Source organism: Nannospalax galili, unplaced genomic scaffold, assembly GCF_000622305.1.
Source record: "Nannospalax galili isolate Female #2095 unplaced genomic scaffold, S.galili_v1.0 scaffold761, whole genome shotgun sequence".
Classification (NCBI taxonomy): domain Eukaryota; kingdom Metazoa; phylum Chordata; class Mammalia; order Rodentia; family Spalacidae; genus Nannospalax; species Nannospalax galili.
In genome coordinates this window covers 1438848-1463267 of record NW_008346389.1, presented here as the reverse complement: position 1 = coordinate 1463267, position 24420 = coordinate 1438848, and the positions used below count along the sequence as shown (strand labels likewise).

General features: G+C 40.2%; 1 protein-coding gene across 22 annotated transcripts in view; it reads left to right on the top strand.

The window, feature by feature from the left end:
* Trpm3 (transient receptor potential cation channel subfamily M member 3) overlaps positions 1 to 24420 on the top strand; it is a 559244-nt gene that overhangs the window by 351638 nt on the left and 183186 nt on the right. For all 22 annotated transcript variants that reach the window (XM_008842767.1, XM_008842777.2, XM_008842766.1 and 19 more), the window contains one exon: positions 8831 to 8954. In XM_008842767.1, the coding sequence (XP_008840989.1) occupies positions 8831 to 8954 (124 nt within the window). The remainder of the gene's footprint in view (positions 1 to 8830; positions 8955 to 24420) is intronic.

Genomic DNA, 24420 nt, shown 5'->3' with positions numbered 1-24420 from the left:
AGACTGTAAGTCTGGCAAAATTAGGTAGATAAGACATAAACACATAGTATTTTGATATGCTGGGGGCAGTGGGGGGGGCAATACAGAGTAATGGGATCAACATAAAGGCATAGTGGACAAGCTTTCTGTTGTCACTATGTTGATTGGCACTCAAGGGAAGGAGAGAATATGTATTTGTATACAAATACAAAGATAATGTAACATGTACCCCATGCATCCAAGGAGTTTGTAGTCCAGCTCCATCTTAATCTGTCTATGAAATGTCATGTGTGAAACAGAGTGCAAAGATGGTTCTTATCATAAGTACTCATTGCCTCGTTTACCACACTCAAGCCCACCATGCGACCCAACTTGTGTTTCCTTTAGTACACATCTCTGTACCTTCTGTGTTAACATACATGGCTCAGGAGTTTACAATTAAGGGGGAAGAGAAAGTTAACAAACAAAAAATGGTCACTTTATGGGTAACAGTAATGAAATTTGTCAGAAAAGACTTTTCCGCCCAGGTGTATATATTCTGCCCCATTAAGGGGTGATTCTCTATTATATATCTCACTTAACTAGCTAGACCTCTTGGAAATACCCCAGATGAAAAACTTTTCTAGACTAGACATTCATTCAAGAGCAGAACTGATATTTTCCTTAATTGGCAGAGATCTCTTTGTAGCTAGGTTTGATCCTCAGTGACAAAATAATCTAGTCAGCTCATAACTTGTTCCATTCAGTCTAAATTTCTATCTATTCTTTTCTGAAAAAAATGGTAGCAGTTAGTTGCTCTTATGGCTTTTAATCATTGAATATTTGTTCAAATCTCTCCAGCAGAATCTTCTCGGTAGTGCCTTCCTTGGAAAATAAAAGCCTCAGAAATATCAGGGTCTAAGAACGAGGAGAGGAACAGTCAAGTGAGAGTCATCTGTTTGACTATGAGATAGCATTAGGATAACTAAGAATACTGGTTTGGGGGATCTTCACATCACTAGATCTGTGTCATCCAACTTTTAGAGAAATACTAAATTGCCTCCTCTCTAGGGATGGTTTGCATTCTGGCAACCTTGCTTCAACTCTGGGATGTGCATCACTGGGATTCCCCACAGTTGTGAAAGACTGAGAGTACTTAACAAGAAAACAAACAAAACCCAATTACTCAATATCTATGTGTCAGTACAGTTCCAGGTACTTTTCATAATGATCTTTTTGCCCCAGAGGCATCAGCCTTACAAGACATATACTAGCTCTGTTAACAAATGAGGCGATAAAGGCTTGAAGAGGTTAAATAACCTAAGGTTCCTCATTAGTAAAGAAAAGGAACTGTATTCTAACAAGAGGCTTTAACTATGTCACTACATCTTCTATAGAAGATTACAAAATTGACTTCACCCCATACATATGACACGGAATGAGTAAGAATTAAAATGTAGGTATATGTTGTATTGATTCATGTGATATAATTTCTTCCAGTGGTCAAAACCACTAAGATCTGTGTGAGGGAGAATATCATGATATCACTGAAATCTTTAGTATCTTCAAACAGCTGGTAAGTACTTTTATGAAAAACTGCTCTAAGCATCACACGAATAAGACTACCTGCTCCAAACAAAATCTATACAGCAATTCAAATGTAGAATGAAAGAATCCAGAAATAGGGGCTGAAGAAATGACTCTGCAGTTAAGAGCACTGGCTGCACTTGCAGAGAACTGGAGTTTGGCTCCCAGCACCCACGTGGTGGCTAACAATTATCTGTTAACTCCAGTTCCAGGGGATCGTCTGCCCTCTTTGGCCTCCATGACAGCACGGGTATACTTAAATACATGCAAGCACTCATATGCATAAAATTAACACAAATAAAACTTTTGAAAGAAAGGATAAAGCAAATAAAACAGTTGGAGGGTAAAACTCTATGCCACTTCTCCCATTTTACCAAGTGGGCTTGATAGTCCACCCTCCACAAAGACAAAGGGACGTAAGAAACCCCCCCCCAAAAGCCGGCAGCTAGTCATTCACTCAGGAAACCTGCAAATGTCACTCTAGAGTGGATATTGAACATGTTCTCTTCTAGAACTTACAGTACATAAGGAAGCATCACTGCTTTCAGGAATCCAGACTACTAGAAGAGACAGACATTATATGATATCATAAGTACAGTAAAAGAAGTCAAGAGCTTCCAGGGCATCTAAGGAATGGAAATCAGATTTTCACACAGGTGGTAGAGTGTCTACTGAGTTTTAAATGAGTTTTGAGTAATGAATTCAGGAGCAGAATCCATTCCTTGCAGTAGATAGACTGAGTTCAGGGAATAAATGTATGCAAGAGCCCAATGGGCTTAGGGGATTCATAGGAAATGTGTAAGAGTATCAGAGAATCTAGCTTAGGGGGAAGAACAGAAATGGTCTTAAATATGCAAAGTGACAGGAAGCAATTGCAGAATTTTAAGAAGAATGTCATAGAACTTGCCTGCTTTCTAGGAGAACCAAGCAACCAGTACCATGGAGAATGGCCTGGAGCAGGTAGAGAAGAATCCAATTTGGGGTCTTCTGATCCCACCTGAGTAAGACAGGATGAGGACCTAAACCAGGGTCCATAGAGGATGAGGTGAGAAGGACAATATTTCAGGAAGTCAGAGTTCTCTGTTATGAAGTTATAACAGGGGTTCCCAAAGTCTGCAGACACTGTTGCTTTACCTTTCCAAACAGATCTTAATGTGTTATAAAGACACCAAGAAAAACAACCCAGTGTTTGGTGGTGACTTCACATGGTCATTAAAGACTGGCCCAAGTCTGCACAGATTTTACAGCAAGTGTCCCTGGCATACAGCTTTTGACAGGAATAAAATGTAATGATAGGAAAACTGTCTCTGGTCAGGTGACAAAGTCTAAAAGAAATACCTGGTGCAAATAAATACAATCAGCTAACTCAAAAGGAAAAATTGGAAGCTCCATGCATAAATCAGTAGTAGTATTTTGGAAATGCTCGTGGGTGGTTAGATGGTCACTTTCAAGGACACTGGTAATTCTCACCACAATCAGTTATTGAAAAAGAATAAATATTATTAGTTCCTTGATGCAAAGCCTGAATATTATTCATCTCCCAAACTACTCTTAAGCTAGTGCATGACATATAACAGGCATCAGTATGGTTTACTGAATGAATGAGTAAAGGACTAAATAAGTGTGCAGTGTCTACATGGGGTATTTACAAAGCTCCATTTTAATTAAGCTTCCCTAAATACAAATGTTTCAATTTCCTAAATGTAAGAAAGAGTTGGTGTTCTCTAATCTCTCCAAAGCGGGACAGTTATTTCCCTGAGAAATAACTCAAGACCAGCCACCACTGCAGGCCATGCTGCTTAACGAAAAGAACCCATGAGTGACTCCTCCGTAAAGACCAGCACAGCATTTGAGTAACAGCAAATGCTTGCATAGCGTTCACTACACACCAGGCCCTTCTCCAAGACCTTTACAGAGATGGATTCATTTAGCCTTCAGATGGCTAGGAAATTACTATTACTATTTCCATGTTACATATATGAAAAGGACAGCATAAAGGCTAAATAACACACACAATCACACAGTCAGCAGATGGAAACAACCTGAGCAAGCTGGCCCCAGTGGCCCTGGTGCTCCCATGATCAAGCTGTCCTGCCTGTACAGATGAGCCATGCTGTTAGTTCTGACAGAATTATGACATTTGAAAGAAAGTAGTAACTTTTGCCAAGAGGATGGGGTAAAAAGAGGGTGAAGAAAAGGAAAAATTGTCATTCTCTAGGGCCTCATTTCAGGACAACATTCAGTGTCCTTTATGTAACCTTCGGATTTAGGCATTTGCTTTGTCTTCAAGTAGATGATAAAAATTTTCATTTTCTTGAAAGAATTAGAGATTCCATGGAAAATAGTATCTCTTAAGTACCAAATGGGACTATTCTCGGGGTTTTATTTTAATTTAAAAAATTTGTAAATATTTTTATCATTTTTTTTGTGTGTATATTGCCCGCATGTATGTAAGTGCAGTCATGTCGTGCAATTCCTGTAGAGGTCAGATCCCCTGGAACAAGAGTTACAGACAGTTGTTACCTGACATGTGAGTGCTGGGAATCAAACCCAGGTCCTCTGGAAGAGCAACCAGTGTGCTTAACCACTGAGCCATTTATCCAGCCCCAGTTTTTTATTTATATAAATAAAATTTTCTTACTCTGTGTCTGTGGCATCTAACAGAGTCATCTGTGGAAGCCATGGGAGTTCTCTTCTCCTCAAAAGCTGTTAATTAACCTAAGATTAGCTCTGAGTGTCTCACAGAATTCTAAATGCATTTTCTAATTTTTCAAATCTAAGAATAAAAAAATGAGATATTGCAAATAATTGAATTTATTCTAAGAAAAGTACTTCTATATGTAGACTGTATTAGCAGAATTTGAATAGAATGCTAACTGCAAAGTGTTGCTGGTTATCCTGAGCACTGGGTAAACACTGACCTATTTTAAATTACTCTGTGACTCACCTAAAAAGCTACTGATCATAAATGCAGCATTTAAATGAAGACATAAATGCCACAGTAGAGAGATTTTCCTCAGTTAAGTGACTATACTTCCTATCACGAAACCCTCTAATTTGAGATATACCAAAAATAACTTTGATGCATATGGAGCCACAAATTAGCAGTTTCCATAAATAAGATCAGTTTGTCACGAATCCAAATCTAAAACTGTAGTTTCACATGATACTATGACCATGTTTTCAATCACTACTCTAGTGCCATAAAAGAAATCGAAAGTGGGCTTATCTCTAAGAATTTAAATCTCTGATATTGTATAGTAGAAAAAAGTGGGAAGAACAATGCCCTCTTCTGACTCCTTGGGCATTAGAGGAGGCAATACACTCATATACATAAAATAAAAAAAATAAAATATTAAAAAAAAAGTATTGGTGAAGAATCGCTTTCTATAAATAAAGCCAGATAAAAAAAAAAAAAAAAAAAAAGAAGCCTGAAGAATTTGACCACAAAAGAAGACAGGAAGACAAAGCAAGGCTTTGTAACCAACAGAAGCAGCAGCTCTGTAGCCTCGCAGCTCAGCAGAGCAAATACAGGGGAAAGTCTGGAGCAAGAAATCTCCAGGTCCTCTCTGCCAGAGTCTTCGAGTACCGTTTCCAGCTATCTTCCCTACGCTTCTCTCATTTCCTTCCAAGCTGAGCTCACATTTCTACCTGTAATGCACGTGATTGAGAATCTGAATGCTGGGGACGTGGCTCGGTGGTTAGGAGCACTGGCTGCTCTTAGAGAGGACACAGCTTCAATTCCCAACACCCACATGGTAGCATATAACCATCTCTAACTCCTGTTCCAGGGAATCTGATGGCCTCTGCAGGCATTGCATGCATTAGTACACAGGCATACATGCAGGCACATACTCAATACATAAAATAAAAATAAATAAATTACAGCAAAAAAGAAGCTAAATATCCTAGTGAGAGAAGACACAGAAAAAGTGACATCATGGACCCCAGTGAAGTGAACAGACCCAGCTCAGACATTGAGGTCTTCAAGCTTACCAGATCACTCAGCTCTTTAGACCTCTTTCCTCTTCTACAAAACCAAATACATCTGCTTGCCTCACAGATTGTTCTCAGATTACTCCCGTGGTCCATTGAGTGTGGTAAGCCATGATGTGCTATGGACATGTGAAATCTTACATAGGATCTTACTTAAGACATTGTCTCTAAGCTTCTTCTGCCAAAGGCATGAGGCCCAATATCTGTCATTTTTCTGTTAAGAGGGGAGATGGGCAGCATTATTAAAGGCACAGAAGGACCAAAAGTGATATTTCCTTTTGATGTAGTCAGAAGGATGGAAAAAGAGCTGAAGAGATGGCAGTTGACAGAGTGTAACATGATGTTTCTCATGGACCAAGTCACCTTTGTCACCTGCCCCAGTCATTTCTGTTCCGTCAGTGATGGGCATCTTCACTTTTGAAGCACCAACACACAGCTCATATTCTATGGTTCTTCTTCCTAACTGATTTCGCCAAAGCCACCACCTGTCAGTTCAGTTACTGTAACAAATAACTGAAATAATCGCCCTATAGAAAGAAGAAGGTTATCTTGGCTCACAGATTTGGAAGTTTCAGTCTATAAACAATTGGCCCCAGTACCTTGTACCTGTGGTGACAGATCATGGCAGGAGCATGGGGTAGAGCAAAGCTGCTCCCTAACGGTTGGGACATCATCCCATAATCCCTGTTGAGGACACGCCCCCCCCAGTGTCTTAAAAATCTTTTCGTAGGAACCACTTCTTAGAGTTTCCACCACCACCTCCCAGTAGCACCAAGCTGAGGCCAAGTTTTTTGTCGTAGAACCTTTGGGGGTCATTTGAATCCAAACCACAGCACTCACAATAGGCCTATCCATACCATTTGTCTGCCCTTTCCCATCTTCAGCCCTTCCAGACCTCATCTGTCTGCAAGTGTCAGGCGAAGCACCATATCCTCAGAACAATCTTCCCCAGAGTATCTGTCACAGGCCTCTACTGCTGACAGTTACAGCTGCATGCCTAATACTTGTCTTTCCACTGACATGTAACTCACTGGAGGCAGGGAGTGAATCTACCTCATCTACCCTGGTACCCCGGCACATACCACAGCAACTGACACCAGGTAGACATCCACGTGCATTTTCTAAATGAACGAATGAATGATGGATAGATAAATGAATGGATGTGAATGAATGAAGGAATGAATGAATGAATGAATGGTTTCAGGTTGGTTCAAGGCTAAGGTCATAGAGTTATTCAGAACAGTCTAATCTTGAGAGAACATTTTAGATCCTTTTTTCAACCTTATCTGAACCATCTTTTTTTCTAAATGTGTGCATTCTTGACAAATATTCCTGAGGGAGGAGAAAAGGAGGGGGGTGACCCAATCTTCTGATCCTAGATGAGTGACCTTTTCCGGAGTAGACCTACCCTAACATATGACCTGGTGAGTTCACAGGAACCCCACCCATCCCAGGACATAGCAGGCCACTAATACAAAGACATTCTACAGTCTTTTGCCCTGCTTTATTTTAAGCAGTAAGATCTGTCCTGCTTTCCAGGGGAAGGAACTCCCACAACTATCTCCTTCAACAGACACAGCAATGAAGAAAGGCAATGTATTAGATGCTTGATTGAGCAAGACACACATGGTAGACTGAAGGAGCATTTGGCTCCTTCTGGCTAAAATCACTGCCTGTGAAAATCAGAGAGATCTCTTGACTCTTGGGCTCTCATGAGCATCAAATGAAATGGTTTGCTATTTTTTATGAGTTTCTGAATTTTCAATAATGAGAGTAATGTGTAAATTGTAAAATAGGTAATTATAGTAATCTTACAAGTGGTCCTGGAGAAGTTTTATCCTCCTGATTCTGAATAGTCATCTCTTAGTAATAAAATGTGTTTGCATTCCTCATCACTTGATGACTGATAGATGTCTTTTCTAAATCAACCAGTTTAGTGAGAGAAATTAAAACTTAGTATTCAAGACATAATTGTGCACTGAAGAGATGTGCTGACTCTCCCTTGTTCATACTCTTTCTGTAGTATAAAAAACTATCTTTTAATAAAGTAGACAATATTTTGCTTCCTTATGGATCAGACTTTGGAACACAAGAAAAATGTGAAACCTTAAAAATGGGATGACCCAAGCATCAGCCAGATATGTTCTCACCCTAGGAGCTTTAGAGCAACCATAACTCCTAAGGTGGTAACCTAGCTCTTTTTCCACTGCATGCAGGTGCACATGCCTCTGTGTGTGTGTGTGTGTGTGTGTGTGTGTGTCTGTCTGTCTGTCTGTCTGTGTATCTGTGTCTCTGTGTATGTCTGTGTTTGTATATGCAGGTTTGTGTGCATAGTTATGTATGTGTGTTTGTGCATGCACATGTATGTGTGTCTCTCTGTGCATGTGGAAGCGAGAGATTAGCTGGGAGTGCCACTCCTCAGGACCATCCACTTTGTTTTCTTGGACAGGGTCTTGCCTTGGGACCTGGAGCTCGTGGATTAGGCTGTGCTGGATTGTGTCTGCTTCCCCAGCACTGGGTTTGCAAGCATGCTCCACCTGACTTTTACATGTGTGGTGGGAATCAAACTCAGGTGCTTCATGCTTGTACAACCAGGACTTTACTGCCTGAGCCATCTCCCTAACTCCATTTCCACTTATTGGTACACAGAAATCCATTCCTGAAACGTAACTTTTCTTCTCACAATTAGAGATAACATATAGTTTAAGAATAAATGGCACAACACATTCATACCAAGATGCAGATGGTCAACTGAAGTCATTTTTGATAACAGAATTTGAGGGAATGGGCTTAAACACATGCTGTATGGATCAAAAATAAAGGAACAAAAAACTAAATCAACTTCCTAATTTACTCTGTTAGGCTATGAGACATTTAAATGAATTTATCTTAAAATATAATTTTTTGTAGATCTTTGTATTCAAAACAATTATTGTAAGGAAAGTACAGCAAATAATTACTATAAAAATAAATTTCCAATTTCCTTTAATGTTCTATAACATTTTTATTGCACAGTAGGGTGGCTTTGGTTAAAAATGCTGTATTGAGTATTTCGAAATAGCTAGGAGAGAACTTTGAATGTTGTCACCACAAGAAATGATAAATGTGTAAGGGTCTAGATATGGTAAATATCTTGATTTGATTATTACATAGATAATCACACATTGGAAATCACATTGGTTCCTGTTAACTATGTGCTATCATGTAAATTAAAATAAACTACAAAAATGAATTATGTACTGAGTAGGAGGAGCTGGGTTGACCTGTCTGACCTGGGTTTTCATTGCAGACTTATCAATGAATCTCTGAGGGACCAGCTATTGGTGACAATACAGAAGACTTTCACGTACACACGAACCCAGGCTCAGCATCTGTTCATCATCCTCATGGAATGCATGAAGAAGAAGGAGCTGGTACGTCAGCCCCTGTGGGTGGCAGGGTGCACTCCCACTCCCAACTGTGTTCTTCAATCCTGCATCATTTTCACTCCCTAGCCTAGCTTTTACAATTCCCCTCCAGCTCCACTGGCCCTGTGGTTTCCTCCCTGAAATAGCTAGTTGTGGCTTTTCCTGCTTTGGCTCTAGTGAAGTATGTGCAAATAAGTCTGAGTTGCTATTTCCTTTTGCATCTTACCCCACCGCTTCTGACTGCCTCAACCAAATCAGTTGAGGATTAAAAACTTGGCTTCCTCCTGGGAGCGCTCTGTCAATCCTCTCTCTGGTATGGGGTTCCACTTTGCTTGGGAGTCACCAATCAGTGAGGTGCTTTGTGTCACATCTTTAGCAAGATAACATCCAGGCTTCTCTGCCAAATAGTACAGATGGAAATGGATATGACACCCCAGAAATGCTGGAAACATTTCTATCCTGCTTCTGCAGTGTCCTCTACGGAAACCTTTCTTAAATCAGTGCAAAATGTCTTACAAATGTGTACTCAGAGAAGCTCTGAAAGGGTGAATGGATGTAGCATGAGCTAACAAGCTAAGGAACCTTTGATAAATGCCAGGCAGTAAGCTAAATCTTTATGTCTATTAGCACACGTGATCTTTGCAAATGTTCCTGTAAGATGTACAAGTATTACCTTTACCTTACACGTGAGGAGGCTGAGACTCGCTTGATTAGTAATGAGGAACTGAGACTTAAAGCCAGTAATGGTCAATCACTAGGAAGTAATTATATTCAGGAGAGGTCTCATCCAAGCCAGTGGAGTGAGTCGCCCACTCTGGGAAGATCCCATCAGGCCTCAGCAAGCAAACTATTCTCAAAGGTTAGTTGAGCTAGTGATGAAGGTGACTGAACATTTAGATGAAATAACCAATTTGGCAAGCAAGGCATTCTCCAGAAGGCATCCGTATACCTTTTATGAGAAGCCTTCCAGAAACTTCCAGGGTTGGGTGACAAGAGAGGATTCCTGCATATCTATAACCCCACATACACACCCTGGCCACCTGGTTTATAAAGGCCAGACAAGCTGTCCATGACTGTAAGTGCTCATGCCCGTCCCTTCCACTATCCACAGGAGGGATTTTCTTCTCATTCTGGATGATGCTACAACACTGAAGTTAACCTCACCACAACCAGACTCTTTCCTAGAAACACAGTTCCAGCAGAATTCTAGGAACCAGTCGATGTCATAAAACTAAATGAGGCCGAATGAACTTCTTTGGGTGCTTTGTGAGATTGTCCTACAGGATTCTGCCTGATAACTGTCATGTCAGTCACAAACCCTGTGGGAAAAGGTCAAGTGCCTTCCAATGCAAGTTAAGAAATGTGACACATTCCCAGCTCGTGGCTAAAAAAAAGGATTCTGAGCAAGCAGTAAGTTCTCTTCTCTCCACATACGGGCAGAAAAGTTGAGAATTTTTAAAGTCAAACTTAATTTAACTAATTCCATTTCTAAAAGACAGTGTGGCCAGTATTAGGTGCTTTACAAATGAGCTGGACAGAAGGTACAGTTTCTTTTTTTGCAGAGGCAGGGAAGGAAACCAGGGCATTGCCTCACTTAGAGGTGAGGTGCTCACACGCAGCCAGGCAGCACTGGCTTGGATGGTCTTGGTGGAAAGCATCCACCATCCACCAAGCTACAGAGCATGGCACTCAAAGCAGCAAAGCACTGTGGAGTAAATTCCTTTTCTTTCCTATACTTTGGCTCTCCTTTATGAACTCCATGGGATACAATGTTCTGAGGCCAATCTAACCATTGTCAAGTTCAGCTAAGGCACCTAGTTCTATGGCTAACACAGCATCTCTCCTTACCACATCCAATTAGCTTATTTAGTAAAGACCGTCACTAGAGATGCATATTTATTCACTTTGTAAAATGTGTGTGTCCGAATGGTATGGCCTCCTGGGAAATATGCTTTGGTGGGCCCTTCAAGGTATTCTGGTGGGTGAAGCAGCCCTACTTGACATCACCTCACTGAGACACTATTGTACATTGTCCACACTTCTATATAGTTCTCTTTTTATTCAAAGCCTGTCACTTTCCGAGGAGACAGCATCCTCCCTAGAAATGAACCAGTGAGCTAATTCATGTTTTAGCCTGAAAAAAATAAAACTTTATAACAGCATATTAGTTTAGAGGCAAACTCAAAGTATCAGACTTTAGAGTCCTCCATCTTCATCAACGCTCATATTGTCAAAGAAACAAGATCAAGAAAAGAGGACCCAAGAGGTCGTATTTTAACCATGAGGCCAGTTTTGTGTGTAGAAGCTATGGTCCTCTTTCTTCCTTCCACAGGGCAGTGCCATCCCTTCCTCTCTGCTGCTAGTCCCAGAGCCCTGCTTTCCCTCTGATAGCCTGTGAAGCCTCCCCCATCACCACCCACCAGTCCCAGAGAGCACAGTAAACTTTCTTCTAATACCATAGGGTGAAGGAAGACTGATTAGATTCAGTATTGGAAGCCCCTTAGTATGTGTGGTCCCCGAGAACTCATAACTGACAGCAGCTGCCCAGCTCCTGTTTACCACCTTCCACATCCACACTGGTGATTCTTACATCCCCATCTTCTCCTTCCAGCGGCGGTAGCTTTCAGCGTGCTGGTCTCGTGCTATTTGTGTTAGTTAATTTTAATCATTGCTATGACCCAATACCAGACAGGAACAATTTTAAAGAGGGAGGATTTGTTTTGGATCATGGTTTCAGAGCACTTGGTCCCTGGATGCTTCTCTGTATGTGCTGGTAGAAGTATGTGGTGGAGGAGGCGCTTTACCTCAGGGTGGACAAGAATCAGAGAATGAGACAGGGACCAGGCACCAGGTACAACCTTTAAGGTCACACCCCTAGTGACTCACATATCTAGTTGATCCTACCTCCCAGAGTTTCCACCACCTCTCAAAATAAAACCGCCAATTAGATACCAAGTATACAACGCATGAATCTAGGAGTTTGTCTTTCTATCACCGTGCAGGTGCATTTGAGAACCATGTCTCTAAAGCTGATGCTGTTTTCAAATGTAATGCTTTATAATCTACTCCTCCACCATACCTGTCTTCCCTGCCCATCACTTCCTTCAGCTTTGTTCACACTGAATCTGAATTTCAATGCAAATTTCTCAGTAATTCACTAGCCCCAGATCAAATGCCTGAGGAACCCTGTGTAGGAGCACACTTAGAATTACAGTCTTCATTCCTCTTGTCTTTCTCCCTGGGGTCCCTTCACTTCCCTAATCCTCTGCCCTGTGTGCTCGGTGCCTCTTTATACCACCTCTCAAAGTTGAACCATTTGGTTTTAATTCACCTAGCCCTTCAGTAACGATGGGCAATCCTTGACTTTACTTGACAGATCCTGTTGGTCCCTATGATTGTCCTAAGACTTTTATATTCTTTTCAAGTTCTAAACCACATCTACTTCTTACTGTTTTTACAATTTTTAATACTGTCCTTTGCTGGTTAGCTTCTTTCGGATTAGGATTTCTTTCTTACGTTTGTGGTTTTCTTTGAAAAACGGGAATTCTCAAACTTAATATGGTTATGTTTACCAGCCGTTTTTGTCTTGTACTTTTTTGCCTCTTCCTAAACACTTTCTTACCTTGACATCGAAAATATATTCTTCTATATCTTCTTTAAAAGGTAGCCAGGGCTAGAGAGATTACTTAGTGGTTAAGAGCACTGGCTGCTCTTGCAAAGGACCTGGGTTCAGTTTCCAACATTCATATGGCAACCAGCAACCACTGATAACTCCAGTTCCAGGGAATCTGACATCCTCTTCTAACCTCCGTGCGCATTTCATGCACTTATATACATACACACAAAACCTCATACACATAAAATAAAAAATAATAACACATTTAAAATGTAGTTTTACCTTTAACATGAAATTTATTCTTTGCATGTGGTATAAAGTAAAAGTCCATATAGATGATTAACTGATCCGCATTGTTTACTGAATGGTCCATTTTTATGTAACATGCCAGCTCTGTCATAATGCAAATTTCCAGGTATGCATGAATCCCTCTACCTTTCCTAACTCTGTACAGCTCTATATGCCTTGATGTTTTGTAGGTCAGGTCACCTCCCTCTTAGGCTTCTCAAGCTGCTTCACTTCTGTGCTCACACATGAATTTTAAAGTCGGCTTGTCAAATTTGCAACCGTACACACTATACGATTATGTTCTAGTTTGTCTTTAATTCATGTGATAAAACACTGACACATAGGGAGAAAAGGGTTTATTAGCTTGTAGTCAGTCCGTCACTGATGGAACTCTAGGCAGGAATTCATACAGGACAGGAACTTGAAGCAGAGACCAGGAAGGAAAGTTGCCTTCTGGCTTGCTCCCCCTGGTTTGCTCAACTGCTTTCCTTGTACAGCCAGGGCTCTCCTCCTAGGGATGGGACTGCCCTCAGTGGGCTGGGCCCTCCTACATCAATTAAAAATTTAAAAATGCCTCACAGACATGTCCACAGGCCAGTATCATGGAGGCAACTCAACCGAGGTTCCTTCTCCCCAGGTGACTCAAGTTTATGTCAAGTTGATGAAAACTAGCCAGCAGAGAGATGAACAGAAAATATACTGAGGATTCATTCCCTTCATATTCAACAGGGCTGACCCTTAAATAAAATCAGGAGTCATAAGCTCTCCCACTTGCTGCCTGTCCATTTCAGTAGGATAATAAAATGTCCTGCTCTGTGTTTTTCCCTTTTATCTAGTATCAGAGGCAGCAGAATTCTCCTAAGATGATTTTCCCAACATGGGCTACAGATCCCATCACTTCACATCTCTCTGTGATCTTGCCCTGGAAAGGGTGCATGTTTTGAACAATAACCCCCTTTATCACTGTCTGTGGGGGATTCCACCTTTATTTCCACTTTGCCAAAGCTTCAGTGCTGCTATTCTCTTCTCGCCCTTCAACTTGTGTTCCCCTTTCTCGTTCCCTTGTCTTTCTCATGGCTTTCACCTATAGGAGCTGCCATGGTCCATAGGAGCTGGCATGGTCCATAGGAGCTGGCATGGCCCATAGGAGCTGGCATGGCCCATAGGAGCTGGCATGGCCCATAGGAGCTGGCATGGTCCATAGGAGCTGGCATGGTCCATAGGAGCTGGCATGGTCCATAGGAGCTGGCATGATCCATAGGAGCTGGCATGGTCCATAGGAGCTGCCATGGCCCATAGGAGCTGGCATGATCCATAGGAGCTGGCATGATCCATAGGAGCTGCCATGGTCCATAGAAGTTGGCATGATCCATAGGAGCTGCCATGGTCCATAGGAGCTGCCATGGTCCATAGGAGCTGCCATTGTCCATAGGAGCTGCCATGGCCCATAGGAGCTGCCATGGTCCATAGGAGCTGGCATGGCTGGCAATTTGTTCTCAATCCTCTTTCCTTTGTTCCATTTTTTAAGAGAATTTAAAATCTACCATGGGAGAGTACATCAATTTCTCCTTGAAATTCTGTCAAATTTTTCCTTTATGTATTTTGAGATTGTGTTCCCAGGCTCGTGAGCTTTGAAGATTGGCTATATTTCCTAGTGAAATGTTTTCTATCTTATCACTATTCATCAACCTTATTCATTCCTGACAAGGCTCGTATCTGGCATTTTGGCTCATCTGGTATTAATACAATTATGTCAGCTTCTTTTAGTTCACACTTTCCTGAAAATTAAAGCATCTGTTCCTTTTTTATTTCCAACATTTCTATATCTCATATGTTAGGTGCATTTCTTGAAAAGAATATATAGCTTCCATTTTAATGATATAAAAATATAAATACATATAAAAATATGATTTTTGGACTATTTGCATGTACTCTGTATTATTTACCCTAAGTAAACATTTTTACATTTCATCCAATCAATAAGACAGTTTCACCTGCTGAATCTCCTTTAAGCATTTCACATACTACTCTTTTTTGATAATACATACCTCCTGCTGACTTCAACAATGATCTATTTGAAAATTGTTCGTGAAGCTGTATTTCTGGTCCTAGCCTTTCTCTGTCTCCACAGTCCTAATTGTAATTTGCTCTGGGTGTCTCCCTTGGTTTTCCCTTGAGTTGTTTTTGTTTTGTTTTTTTTTTTTTATCTTTTACAAAAACTTTATTGAGAATTTGATACATGCATATAAGGTGTTTCGATCAAATCCATGGTAGAGTGGTCCCTCCCCTCCAACAATCCCCCCTCTGAAGAGGTAACCCTAAAATCTTTTAAGGATTAGATTCAAACTCTCAAATACTTTTGACATTTTTGGCCTTTGGAACAGAGTATGTTGCTAACAGGCCCAAGGACATTTTAACTTTCAGCCCGGAAAGTGGCTACATTTCTTTGGGGTCTTTTTACCCTAAACTGCCTAGCCAATTCCTACCTCCTATTCTTCTCACACCATCCCCTGAAGGGATTACCTAAATTGCCAATAGGGAATAGGGACACAGACTGCTCTGGCTTCTTCCATGATGAACAGGGTCACAGGGTGAAGCAATTGGAGTACCCCTTCAGTGGGTCTATCTAAGAGACTCCCAAATTGCATAACTCTTATCTCTAAGGGGAAAAGAAAGTCCTTGAATCATGAATAGGAGATGTGCAGGAGAAGTAAAGACAAGAGTAATTAGCATTACAAGTTCTAGACAGGGAACTAGAAAAAAGTCAGAACAGGGCAATTTTCAAATGTTCGTGTGAGAGTCTGTTGGAATTTCTTGACAAAGGCTTCCAAAACCCTCTGTTGGGTTCTTCCTCATCTTCAGAAATAAGAAGATCTCCCCCAGTGCCCTCAAGTGATCCCACTTCCAGTTCTCACTTCTTCAGTCTTGTGAGCTCTGGCTTTTCCCTTCTTCTTCCTACACTGCCACCCCATCATTGCCAAACAGTCTTGGTTTTCTTTTTGAATTGTTTCTGGTGTTTACCTCCTTTGCTCCTAGTCCAGTACCAATAAGATACTGTGGCTTGATTCCCCAACAATATTGAGAGGAAAATCTTCCTATTCTTCTCCAAACTTTCTACACACTGCCCCAAGCTTTAGCTTTTGAGGTCACAATCATGTCCTTGTTTACATATCTTTACCATGTCCAAACTATTTAATATAGCTTTTTAGCTCCACCCCACCCCCAAAGTCTGGATGCTACCGGGAATTTCATTACCACACTGTCACTTCCTTTTACCACCCTTCTCTCCCATTAAATCATTCAGGCTTTCCAAGTTTCCTTATTCAGAAAAAAAAATCATTCTCTCTGCTGCCATTTCTACTTGCTCAAATTTTATGCAACTGCAAACATCCAACTGTGACATTCATAGTTGTTTACTGCAGTTTTCAACAATAAAATACAAGGGAGAATACACAGTTGCCTGGTGGCCCATGTCTAAGCTGCTCATTGGTGGAAGCTGCTCTGCATCATGGCTCACATACGGTCCCTCACATACGGTAGGACTAATAACTATGATAGCCTGAATTAAATAGCAAGCATTTTAAATGAGATACCTGACAGCAATGTCAGAAGAGAGAGCGATTAGGGTTGATTTTAATAATTATCCACTGAATCTGCATCTGGAACAAATGGATTTTTTTCATTAGACCTCTCCCAAATATACAAGATTTTCCCCATAAAGGCAAAACCTGAACCCTCATTTATGTTGGAAAATAAAAATTAAATAAACACTAATGACTTTGAGCTTACTCGTTACCTTGTCTAAGATGATTTCTTAGTACTACTTGATAAGGAAATATCCGGGGAGTCTGAATTGTATTCTTCTTGTCTCAAAATTTAGAGCACTATGCAGTTTTCTTACTATATTGCATGGTTATGATGAAAAGCTTCAAGAACTGTACTAACTATTATGCTGTTATTTCTTAAAGCTGCCCTGTAGTTTGCAGAGTAATATAGTTATTTAATTACTTATTTTAACTTTAGGTTGCATATTGAGGTTTTATTGGAGACCTGGTGGCCTGGAACTAAAAAGGGAATGTGGGGATAGTTTTTAATCATAGTCTGTGATAAAATAGCGAACATCATAATTTCCTGACTATTTGAGGAGCTCTGTACTGTCCGCCACAGCTTTGTGATACAGTCGCATAGTTTTCCTTTTGTTTCCTTAGCTACTTCTCATTTGCAACAATGGTTCTAAAATCAATAAGCATAGAAACAAGAGTATTAGATGTAGTTATCCACTTCATCAACTCAAGATGCACAGAAATGAGTCTTTATCAGTTAAAAGACTTCTAAGGATCATAATTGCAGCTGCAAAGTACCCTAAACTGAGTACCTTATAAACAAAAGTTTATTGCCCAAAATAATGGAGGCTAGAAAATTTAAGATTAAGGTACCAGAAGACTAGGTGTCTGGTGAGGACTTTCTCATAGACACTGCCTTCTTGCTGAGCCTCTGTGGAAGGGGCAAGTAAGCTTCTTCAGACCACGTTTATGAGGATGTTAATCCCATTCATGACAAGTGAAGCCTTCCAAAATGCAACAGTTGGTGATATCATCTCGGTGATTAAGAGTCAACATATGCACATGCCTTTAATCCCAACACTTGGGAGGCAGAGAGGCAGGCAGATCTCTGTGAGTTCAAGGCCAGCCTGGTCTACATAGCAAGTACCAGGCCAGCTGGGGCTACAGGGAGACCCTGTATCAAAAAGACCAAAAAAAAGAAAGAGAAAAAAAAGATTCAATATATGAAATGGGAGATTTAGCATGGAAAAGAACATTCTGGAAGATGGGTAGGGTTACATTATTTGTTCCTTTAACTTAGAACAGTTAATGGACACATAATCAGAGAAGCTCAACTGATGGCTAGGTTACTGATCTGCCTTAGCAATTGAAGCTGTAACACCTCATTAGCATCACAGTGTCTCTTGGATAAGGCACCATAGGACAAAAAAAGCCAAGGACATATAATACGTGCTAATGGAATAAATGGATGAAAGGACTTTAAATTGTCACTTTGGCATCCATTTTAGGAACTTCTTTGCAACACTTGACATTCAACTTCCTTTTCCCTTTTAAGCTTTCCTGTGGGTTCAATTTAGACTCTCGGGGACTAATCAGAGTGGAAGCCCAGACGTCTCCTTTTACCAGGATGTTTTCCCCGGTCCTGGATAAAACTGTCCAGGAGTGATATTTTGACACCAGTGACCTGCCATTCCATCTTCTCTCTTTCCTCATCATAATAGGCAAGGCTAACGCACAGAAAATTCATACTTTACTTTTAAAATTCTCTTTCTGCTTTAGTTTGTCCTGTTCGCCCCTCGGCAAGCAGGTGCTTATCTGCTTGGTGTTTGTTATTATGACTTCTGCCACCTTGAGATGAGTTCTAACGCACAAACATCTGTCTTCCTTCCAGCTCCTGCACTGGCCACTGCACTCACTCTCTCTTGCTTAGACTACTGCTGTTCTAAGTAGTCTGCTCTGGTGATCAACTATGCCCTCTCCTAGAACTACAAGTGTTGACAAACTTCTAGAAAAGATAGTGAGTTATTTAAGATTTTACACACCAGATACACTGTAATATATTTCTTTGTTCTTCAACAACGCTATATAAAATCTAAAGCTATTGTGAGCTTCTTGGCCACAGGAAAATAAGCCATGAACAGAACTTCACCCACAGGTGGAATTATGCTGGCTTCTCACTATAATAATACCAGATCCTCCTTGCTAAAAGAGCCAATCACATCACTCATTTAAATATAAACTACAGTGTCTTGCCTACAGTTGATCTTAAAATTCACTCCTTCCTTATGAATGCTTCATGACAGCAAAACTGATTCCTATGTTTTTTATTTCCTAACACCCTGTATTTGTCCACACAGGAGCGCTTGTTAACTATATTGTCACCCAATTCTCTCTCTCTCTCTCTCTCTCTCTCTCTCTCTCTCTCTCTCAGACACACACACACACACACACACAGACACACACACACATCTGAAGTACATTTATCTCCAGTATTTGTAATTCTTACCTTGCTTGTCATTGGTACATATATAACATATATATATATATATACACACACATACACATGGCATCCATATGAGCTCTTAAGAACCAAATCTATATGTGATTTATTATTCCATTTCCCCTAATTACATTCATGTCTAATTGTGTTCAGTACTATAGTATATGCATAGTGGACACTTGATAGAGCTTTGCTTAATGGATGAGGAAATTTTAAAAAATTCAGATGAATATACCGTAGTGAGGATGGTACTCAGTATCCACATGCTTTGTTAAAATCTCTACTAACAATAGCATACCTCCTTAAGGAACTGTAGATTTGGTTTATAAACCTAGATTTGACTCAAGCCATCTGTTTCAGTCTTTGGACCTGTGGGAGACCATCTAATCTGGTGATTATGAGCAGCCAGCTCTAGAAGCAGATGAACCTCGATTCAATTCTGGCTTCATCACTGTAGAGACTTAACCAGCATTAATTTCCAGAATCTCAGCTTTAAAATAGACTGATAATAATCTCTGTATGTTCTAGAATCTGTTATATTTCATTATTTTTTGTAATTCTTTGAATTATTACATCTCTTTATTGTGTGTGTGTGTGTGTGTGTGCGTGTGTGTGTGCATTTACACATGCACTGTGGTACATGTGTGGAGGTCAGTGGACAGCTTGTTGGAGTTGGTTCTCTCCTTCTAACATGTACATCCCAGAGATCAAACTCAAGTCATCAGGCTTGGGTGGCAAGCACCTTTACCCACTGAGCCACCTCACTACCCTGGGATTCATTATTCTTTGTACTTTTGTGCAAATGCAAAACTTTCCACAATAATTTTCTTTTAATTTTTTTCCTGATTTATTTTGCTTAATGTGATAATTTTTATTGAATTTTTGCAGTTCTCATACAGCATAGTTTGATGACTTTTAGCTCCCTTCCCTCTTCACACCTCCCTCACTGTCCCCTGTCCAATTTAATGTATTCTCTTATATATATATATATAATATGACCTATAGAGTCCAATTTGTGTCTCCAAATACCCTTCAGTGTAGTTCCACTCACTGGGCCCACCAAGACTCCCATCCCTGTAAGATACTGTCTTTCTCCCCAGCAGCTATCAATTGGCCAAGTTCCTTAGGTTAGACTGGGATTGCTTTCCCACTTCCCCATGTCTATATAGGGAATTTGTCTGGTTTGAGCTTGCATTGGACTTGTGCATACTCTCACCATTGATGTGAGTTCATATGAGTCTGGAAGACTGTTTCCTTGTGGCCATCCACCACTTCTGGCTCTTACAACCTTTCTGCCTCCTCTTCTGCACTGACCTCTGAGCCTTGGGAATCTATTATATTCCATTATGATCCAGATTATGCTTTGACTTTTGTTCAAGCTCCTTAAGTCAAACACGAACATACTAGAAGACTGAGAAAGCTCTGAGGGTTTCTTATGTCCAATATCCCCAACCAAATGCAAAGTTAAAACATATCCAGATGTTACATGTCTTCCCATGCTTTTCAAGAGTCCTGGACTCCAGAGACAATGACTCTTCCCTAGACACAGGTAAAGACAACAGACGACTGTTGCCTATGCCTTACAAATAAGTCTCTGGATGCCCAAATTCCATTATCATCCAATGTAGGAAATTAACTGTTTCTATCGGGGCATTAAGTAAAGTACTTATGTATAAAATTCTCAAAACGTTTTTTTTTAAAAACGAAGATAATGCAAGCAAGCATTCAAGCACAACTCTCCACGTTTAGTTTTTTATGTTACACATTTTATGTGTATGACTGTTGTGCCTGTGTGTATGTAAGTGTATCACATGCATGCAAACCCACAGAGGCCAGAAGAGTGTTGGATTCCCTGAAACTGCAGCTATGGGTGGTGGTTAGGAACTGGGAGCTGAGAACTGAAACCAGGTCATCTGCAAGCACAGCCAGTACGCTTAACCACTGAGCCATCTCTCCAGCCTCACTCTCTACATTTAGGAAAATGAGGGCAACCCTCTATCCACCCTTCTTTTCACAGAGTCATAAAAGACAAGCAAATATGAATTCTAAATGAGACACTCTGTCTCCTTTTGAAAGATAGGCATGCTATTTATGAGAAGCAAGCACAAAGCTCAAGATGGCTTGTGTTTACAAAGTAAATGCATGTAAGACTCTTACTATCATTAATAGGGATAGTTAGTGTTATCCAAAGGGTTGGAATGTCAGCATGATGTAGCTATCCCTAGGAACTATCAGTATTCCTCCATCCCAGATTGCTGGAGAATTAAGAGTCAGTATGTACAAAGGATTTTAGAAAAGCGTATGGCTTTTAGGAAGCAATCAATTGTTAATTATCATTACAGTTCTCATGTGAGTCACTACAGAAACTAACCAGAGTCTGGTGCCATTAATCATGAAGCCCATATTCTCCTTTTTCCCTTATGTTTTCTGTAATCCTAGATAAAACTGTGAGGAAGTGATACTTGAACACTCGTGACCTGCCATTCCATCTTTATGGTCCATCTTCCCTCCTTTCTCATCTTAATAGATAAGACCAGTCACAGAAAACATATGTAACCTGTAAATGACAAGAATGGAGAAATCAGCACTTTGTTTGGAGAAAACTTAAACCAGTAACTGGGGAAGCAAAGCCTTGGAATGGGCATGGCTAGAGATTTAACTATGGCTCACTGACAAGGCAATCCCATCACCACTGTGGTACACAACATTTTAAGATAACAACCAGAACTATGACTAATGGTACTGCAGCACAGATATTAGAATTCTGTTCACTTTCCTCAGTTTCAGCAACACATTTAGCAACACAGGGGTTGGGGGTGTGGCTCAGCTGTAGAGAGCGTGCCAAGTATGTACAAGACCCTGAGTTTTGTTCCTAGCCCTGCAAAATAACAAAAATGATACTAACAGTAACAATGCATCTATACAAATGCAGCTCAAAGAAAAGTATCTCTTTCAGACAATCTAAAGACCCTCTGAACTATCTTCAAATTAGTTCAAAGTCAGAAGACTTAAGCTAGAAATTAAGTTGAGATAGTTTATGTAAAATGAAGGTATAAAACTCTTCACCAAAACAGACTCACAGAACATTGCCTGGCGTGGTGGCACACGCCTTTAGTCCCAGCACTCGGGAGGCAGAGGCAGGCGGATCTCTGTGAGTTCAAGGCCAGCCTGGTCTACATAGTGAGTTCCAGGACAGCTGGGGCTACAGGGAGACCCTGTCTCAAAAAGACCAAAATAAATAAATAAATAAATAAATAAATAAATAAATAAATAAATAAATAAAATAAAATGAAGGTCTAAAACTCTTCACCAAAATAGACTCACAGAACATTGTGAAATAATCATTTATTTAACCAAAGCGACAACCAAGATTACAAGCCTTTATAAGATTAATATAGAGAGGCCCATAGCCATAGATAAGTCTCCATGCTTCAATAGAATTGACTCAGTGGATCAAACAATCCAACATAATTCTATTTCCTATTAACAGAAAGTCAGTTCTGAAAAACAGAACAATCTTTTTCTTTTAATACAGAGAACCAAATGCTAATTTTGCATATACTTTTGGTATCAACATTCAATTTTACAAAAATATTTAATTCCCTTTTAATTTTAGCCAACCTGGTCATGTAGATATTCTTTTATCATCATTCAGTTATAGCCTTACCTCACTCTGAAACAACCCTTGAGCAACTTCCAAACTAGAAAGATTAGCCTTTTCCTCAACAATAAATAAAATACAACTTACACTTTATAATTTCACTTACCACAAAAATGCCTTACCTTCCACCCCAAAGGAGTTATTTCTAGGCATTTGTGATTTCCCTCCCCTGTGCCCCCTGGCATTCCATGGAATACCATACCCTGAAGCAATCCTTCCTCTTCCCCATGGATAACACAAATTCAACATACCACCACAATAGGAAACCAGTTCACAGTTCTCCCTACAAATCCTGGGCGATGAGTGTGTGATGAGACAGGAAAATAGTCTTCCATCCTGCAGTGCGCAAGATGGAAGAATCAGGCTGAGCATGACAGAGCGTGTCAGAAACTAGCAGTCTGTTTAAGGGAATAGGGGGTAGGTTACTTTAAAGGCACTGGAAAATACCTGAATGGTCATTTTAAAGGAAGGCTGGAAAGCTGGGAATCCAGTCTGGTAAACTAGTTCCTATTTCTGGCCACTAATTTGAACCATTTAGGTGGAGTGTAGACCTGAAGATTGTCAAGGATGACAGAGCCTTGCATCAGAAAGTTAAACATGTATTCCAAATGGATGACAAGGCAGAAAAACAAAGCTATAAGCATTCACTCTCCATGGTACAGACGTGACTGACTCCATTAAAAGCATCTTCCAGGACTGGAGAGATTGCTCAGTGGTTAAGAGTACTGGTTACTTTTGCAGAGGACCCAGATTCAGTTCCTAGCACTCACACGGCAGCTAACAACCATCCATAACTCCAACTCCATGGTATCCAATGCCTTCTTCTGACCTCTTCAGGCATAGCACAACACAGGTGCACTTACATACATGCAGGCAATACACTCATACGCATAAAATAAAAATATTTAAAAATTCTTCCAGGCCAGGCATGGTGGAACACACCTTTAATCCTAGCATTTGGGAGGCAGAGGCAGGTGGATCTCTGTGAGTTCAAGGCCAGCCTGTTCTACATAGAGTTCCAGGCCAGCTGGGGCTACAGGGAAACCCTGTCTCAAAGAGACCAAAAAGAAGAAAAACTTCCAACACACAATGGGTTACTGATATATTTTTGGAGGTTCTGAAACTCTTAGATGATTAAAATATCTCTCTTCTAGGAGTAAAGATGATGCAAGTCTGAGAGTTATTTGCCTACCTCAGTCCCTTGATTTGCCATGAAATATAATGTTGACCCAGTCATTTGGGGAAGTATTCTCAGGCTCTTGCTTTATCCTCAGTAAAACTGAGGTGATAATATCTAAATAGTGAGATTAGTTGTAAAGATTCAATGAGCTAATATATTCAGAGAACACAATAAGTACTCAAAAATAACTGATAGTGTTGGTGTTTATAGCACTTCTGCAACTGATAGTGTTGGTGTTTATAGCACTTTTGTATTTAAGAAACAGAATTTCATGTTATCTTATTATCTAAACTAGAGTCCATATTAATAGCTCCATTTTACAGAAAGAAGCTAATACTCAACGGTTATTAAATAGCAGATCCAATGTCACTTCATTAGTTAATGACAAACTTAGACTTAAACCAAGACACTGAGAGATTTGTCTAAATATACACAGTCCCAAGCAGCAAAGCCAGGACATGAGCGTAGGGCTTCCATAAACTAATAATATTAACAATAATTATTGCATTGTTTTTCTCTTCCTTGCTGATTCCAGAGCATCAGCTATGCTTTAATATGTAGATGCAGAATCACATTACTTGTGTCAGAACATTTAATAAATGCTCTGACTAGGGTATGTGTCCATTCTCAATATCGCATTTCCATCCATAAACAGGAAATAGAG